Source organism: Odocoileus virginianus, chromosome 7 (genome assembly GCF_023699985.2).
Source record: "Odocoileus virginianus isolate 20LAN1187 ecotype Illinois chromosome 7, Ovbor_1.2, whole genome shotgun sequence".
NCBI lineage: Eukaryota > Metazoa > Chordata > Mammalia > Artiodactyla > Cervidae > Odocoileus > Odocoileus virginianus.
In genome coordinates, this window is record NC_069680.1 from 33,644,376 (window position 1) to 33,650,265 (window position 5,890).

The following is a 5,890-nucleotide window of genomic DNA, read 5'->3' on the forward strand; positions in this document are numbered from 1 at the left end:
ATTCCCTTCTCCCATGGACCATGTTTTGTTATAACTCTCCACTGTGACCTGTCCGTCTTGGGTGGCCCTATAAGGCCTGGCTCATAGTTTCATTGAGTTAGGGAAGGCTGTGGTCCATGTGATCAGTTTGGTTAGTTTTCTGTGATTTTTCACCTGAGCACTCTGCTAAGTCTTGGTGAGCTTCACAGAGGGGAATGAAATGTCAGGATCAGGTGTTCATCCCAGGGCATCACCGTTAACCCAGTTGGGAACATACCGGAGGGTGTTGGAGGGAGAAACTGGACATACAGGTGGTGACAAAAAGCTTGAAGTTAGGTACATATCTGTGAATGAGAGATGGAGCATCTGTGAACATTGTGCAGGAAGCTCTGCCTGCAGGCCTCAGGAACCACAGGCTGAGGAGTAAGAAAACCATCAAAGGCTCCTGGAACAAATATATTCTGAGAACCTCCCATGACCAGGAACTAAAGCTTGATGTGGTCCAAGCGAGGTCCTGTTACCACAAAGCCTACACCCAGGGTTTGGGTGGCTGGGTGACTAGGAGGATGGGTGAGTTACCTTCTGCTGCTGTAAAACTACACGATGAACACATTTGGGGCAAGGGCCAACAGTTTAGGTTTGAATTTTGAGTTTGAAAGCCTGTAGTTTGAGGCAGAATTGCAGTTCATGGGTCTTGGGTTGGGGGTAGATAGGAGTGATGTCAGACTGAGGGCAGGATCAGCCACAGAAGTAATCCTGGAGTGCAAGGAGCACAAGTTCAGAAAAGATGGAGATGGGAACCCAGGGGGAACAGCTGAAAAGCAGCAGCATGTCCTTTACGGAGATGGGGCTGGAGGTGGGAGCATGGGCCGGGGGAGGAGCTCAGCCGTGGCGCCGTGGGAACTGGCTCAGCTGTAAGTGGCTCACAATCAAGGAAGTGAGGGCGGGGATGGGGCTAGAAGCGCCAGAGAGCAGTGTTTCTCGGAGTACAAAATGAAAAGGGAAGTAAATGAAGGGTATACGGCTTTCGGAAGAGTGTTGGGTTTGGAAGTTAAGGAATAAACAGACTCCTGTGAAGGAGTCGGGCCAGCCCTCCCTTTCCAAGACCAGGCTGCCTTCTGAGATGGTCACCTGGGTAGAGTCCGGCGCCAGCGTCGTGTAACCCCTGTCACAGGTCTGTGAACACATGGAGCAGGGCCTTGGGGCTGCTCCCGGCTGGGCCACAAGGTCCAGCGAGACTCTGGTGGCAGAACTCGGGCTTCAGGGCTTCCCGGGGCGCCCCCGCCTGCAGCTGCCCCTTTCGGCTGCTGCTTCTCCCTCTACACCGCGGCGCTCACGGGCGATCATCGCCGTGGTCAGCCACAGCGCCAGCCTCCAAAGCCCCGTGTACTTTTTCCTCTGCAATCTGGCTACCATGGATATTGTCTGCACCTCATCTGTGCTGCCCAAGGCGCTGGCGGGCCTGGCCTTCGAGGAAAACACCATCTCCTTCCCGGGGTGCATGGCCCAGCTGTTCTTCCTCACCTGGTCCGCATCTTCCGAGCTGCTGCTGCTGACGGTCATGGCCTACGGCCGCCACGTGGCCATCTGCCGCCCGCTGCACTACAGCACGTGGATGAGCCCGCGGCTGTGCAGGTTGCTGGCCGTGGGCGTGTGGGCCGTCTGTGCCCTCAACGGGTCGCTGCACGCTGGGCTGATGACGCGGCTGTCTTTCTGCGGCCCCAACGTTATCGCACACTTCTTCTGCGAGATCCCCCCACTCCTGCTGCTCTCCTGCAGCCCCACACTTGTGAACAGCATCATGACTGTCTTAGCCGATGCCTTCTATGGAGTCGTCAACTTCCTGCTCACTCTGGCTTCCTACGGCTGCATTGTTGCCAGCATCCTGCGCATGCGCTCGGCTGCCGGCAGGCGGCGGGCCTGCCCCACCTGCTCCTCCCACCTCCTGGTGGTCTTGGCGTACTACTCCGCAGTGTTCTGTGCCTACATCAGTCCGGCCTCCAGCTACAGCCCCGAGAGAAGCAAGGTATACGCAGTGCTCTACACGATGCTGAGCCCCACCCTGAACCCAATCATCTACTGTCTGAGGGACACGAAGGTTAAACATGCCCTGGGGAGACTTGTGCAAGCCCTTCTCCACCCTGGGGTGCATGGGCTGCCTCCCTGAGACCAGCTTGGAAGAGAAAGAGCTGGCTGTCATCCTCTCAGTACCCTTACCCTCGAGTTGGGGCCCTGTGCACCCAATAAGGCCTCAGCTGCAGAACTGTAGACCCAGGTCCTGGGAGGTGGCCTTCTTGCATCCAGGTAAGCATCTCTCCACCCCTGGGTGGCCTCCAGGAACCTGACCCTCAACCTTCCTCAAGGCCCCTCTCAACTCGGCTTTTCCTTGGTTGTCCCAACCTGCCACACAGTGCTAGCTCCAGCTGAAAGTGGTCTCTGCACAGACCCTCCCTCAGTGCACGGTTGGATCCTGATCTTCAAGTTACCCTGCCACATCCCTCAGCTTCCTTCGTCTTCCCCAACAGCCCCTCCCTCTGCCTCCTGCAGCTGGTTACCTGGCATCACATGGCAGGCCCCGCTTTACCTGGGCCTTTAGAGCTTGTCCACACATCTGCCTGGAGCCCACATAACTCATCCACATTCCACTTGGCTTCACTCAGCCTGTGTCATGTTCTACCTGGGCCTCATGGAACTATCCCTTGCTTTACCTGGGCTCAGAGTCCTGTCACCTGTTCTGCTTGACCACACACAGTCTGACTCCTAATCTACCTGTCCTTAGTCAACCTTCCCCAGTTATACTTTGAACTGTAAATCCATGTAACAACTTTGACCGCGTCTTAGTTCTTTTTTATTTTTTTGCCTATACCACAACCTTGTGGAATTAGTTCCCCAACCAGAGAATGAACCCAGGCCAAGAGCAATGAAAGCACCAAGTCCTAACCCCTGGACCACGAGGGAATTCCCTATATTTTAGTTCTTGTTCTTGGTGTTGCATAGATGAATAATGGGTCTCTTCAGATAAACATGTTCAATCAAATAAAACTTCCTTCAGAGAATGTAGGGAGATTGATGTTTCATTCCCAGTCTTTCTTCTATTCTAAACCTTTTATCATCAAGGCAACATCAGTAAGTCTTAAAGTGGTCATATATTATGAAAGAAGAAAACAAAGAAATAACGAAAAGTCTGAGTGTGCAACTTGGAGTTAAGATAAAATTCCAATGCTCTTATTATCAACAACCGAACAATCAAACGTTTTGAGGCCAAAGGCAAATCCCCAGGGGAATCTGAGGCTGGTGTCCAGACAAGAGCGGTGTCCCCCACCCCAGGGAAGATCGGAATCCTTGGCCTTGGAGAAGCAGAGCAGGCATGCAGGTGGAGGGTCCCTTAGCAGCCTGGATGCAAGCTGCATCAGAGCTCAGGCATATGAGGTTGGAGAGGCCCATGGTTTACCCCCAGAGCAGGGGAGCCTGTGTGGTCAGCCTTACCTGGAACTCTCTCTGCCCAACAGTAGAAGTGACTGTTTTCTGGATGTCCATGGCTTAGATTTAGTAATGGAGAAACTTAACATTTTCTAAGGAAGGGGTGAAAAATAACAGAGAGGCTGCAGGACCTGAGAAGTCCTGTTCCTGAGTTGAGGAAACTCTACTTCCTCTCAGTTTCTGTCCTGGTCTCAGCTCAGACAGAGCAAACCAGTCACAGACAGCATCAATCTGTGCACCACAGCTGAAATTGCATGTATGAGCCATAAAGCCTATTTAACTGTCCTGGGATGATTAACATCTATATGGGAAAAGCAAATTTTATCCTTAGCCCCTACCATATGCAAAAATCAGTTGCACATGACTTAAGATGTAAATACGAAAGGCAGAACTTTAAAAATGGCAACTAGCCTTCTGATCTTTCTAGGGCAAAGACAGATTTTAAAGTAAAAAAATTGCTAATTCCAAAATAAAAGACTGATAATTTTAAACTGTTTATAAGAAAAATTTGACAAATAGTGTGAAAACATAGCCCAAAGAGAAGGAAAAATCATTGCAATACATAAAACTTAAGAAGGATCATTAACTAGGATACATATACATTCCTACAAACAATGAGAGAAAGAAACCACAAAGGAAGAGTAAGTACATGAGTAGGCATTTTACAAAAGAAGATACAAGTTTGAAGAATAAACATTCAATGAAGAGATTCTCTACTTCATTCATAATCAGAGAAATGCAAATTGGGACCAGGATTAACTACCATTAATCTGTTAGATGGGTAAACATTAAAAAATCCATTAGTACTTAGTGTTGCAAATGGACAGGACCACTTGGACAGCTGATAAGAATTTTTATTGTTGTTTAGTTGCTAAGTCATGTCCAACTCTTCCCAACCCCATGGACTGTAGCACACTAGGCTTCCCTTCCCTCACCATCTCCCGGAGTTTGCCCAAGTTCATGTCCATTGAATCGGTGATGCCATCCAAGTATCTCATCCTCTGTCACCCTTTTCTCCTTCTGCCTTCAATCTTTCCCAGCAGTGTCTTTTCCAATGAGTCAGCTGTTCACATTAGGTACACAAAATATTGGAACTTCAGTTTCAGCATTAGTCCTTCCAATGAACATTCAAGGTTGATTTCCTGTAAGGTTGACTGGTTTCATTGCCTTGCTTTCCAAGGGAATCCCAAGTTTTCTCCAGCACCACAGTTTGAAAGCATCAGTTATTCAGTGCTCTGCCTTCTTTATTGTCCAGCTCTCACATCCATACATGACTACTGGAAAAAAGACATAGCCTTGACTATATGGACCTTTGTTGGCAAAGTGATGTCTTTGCTTTTTAACAGGTGATGCTAGTGGTAAAGAACCCATCTGCCAATGCAGGAGACATAAGAGACACAGATTCGATCCCTGGGTTGGGAAGATCCCCTGGAGAAGGGCATGAAAACCCACTCCAGTATTCCTGCCTGGAGAATTCCATGGACAGGGGAGCTTGGCGGGCTATAATTCATGGAGTCACAGAGTCAGACACAACCGAAGCAACTTAGCACTCAAGTTTGACACAGCTTTCCTGCCCAGAAGCAATCATCTTCTAATTTCATGGCTGCAGACCCCATCCACAGTGATTTTAGAGCCCAAGAGAAGAAAATCTGTCACTGTTTCCACCTTTCCCCCTTCTATTTGCCAGGAAGTTATGGGACCAGATGACATAAGTTCAAATACTTAGGAAGTCACATGGTGTCATGTATCATGTAGCCCTTGACACGCCTGATCTAGAGATGCTCTTGCAAAGTGTTCCAGGAAGCATGCATGAAAATGGTCTGAGCAACACTCTTTGCAGCAACAGAAACATGGGAATGATCTGATGGATAGTGGACCACCCTGGTCACTAACTGGCACTTGCAGCTCACAAGGTGCATAGAGGTTATGATGGAATCCTGTCTAGAAACACAAAAGTAAGAAGAATGAAACAGTACAAGTAATGAAACTATTGAGAAAATTAGAAGGGAAATTTGGGACAGTGGTCACCTCAGAAGGGAGGCAGGGGGATAGGCAGGCAGATGCAGTTGGAGGGGATGTGGCAGTTCTGGTTAGCAGTGGATTGCTTGGTGTGGACTATGTTTTATACCTTAATTTGCATCAAGCATTTCTTGTACATTCTTTTCAACTTAGCAGTTAAGATATCTAGGTTAGTGACCACACCATTGTGCTTATCTGGGTTATTAAGGCCTTTTTTGTTCAGTTCTTCCGTGTATTCTTGCCACCTTATCTTAATCTCTTCTGCTTCTGTTAGGTCCTTACCGTTACTATCCTTTATTGAGCCCATCTTTGCATGAAATGTTCCCTTGTTATCTCTAATTTTCTCGAAGAGATCTCTAGTCTTTCCCATGTTGTTATTTTCCTCTATTTCTTTTCATTGTTCACTTAAGAA

General features: G+C 48.5%; 1 protein-coding gene across 1 annotated transcript; it reads left to right on the plus strand.

Annotated features, from left to right (window-relative positions):
- The first annotated feature begins 1,165 nt into the window (after positions 1-1,165).
- Positions 1,166-2,146, plus strand: LOC110128945 (olfactory receptor 13A1-like). Its single transcript, XM_070469827.1, is given in 3 exon segments — positions 1,166-1,277; positions 1,280-1,319; positions 1,321-2,146. Coding segments are annotated over 3 exon segments (978 nt in total).
- Positions 2,147-5,890: the final 3,744 nt, after the last annotated feature.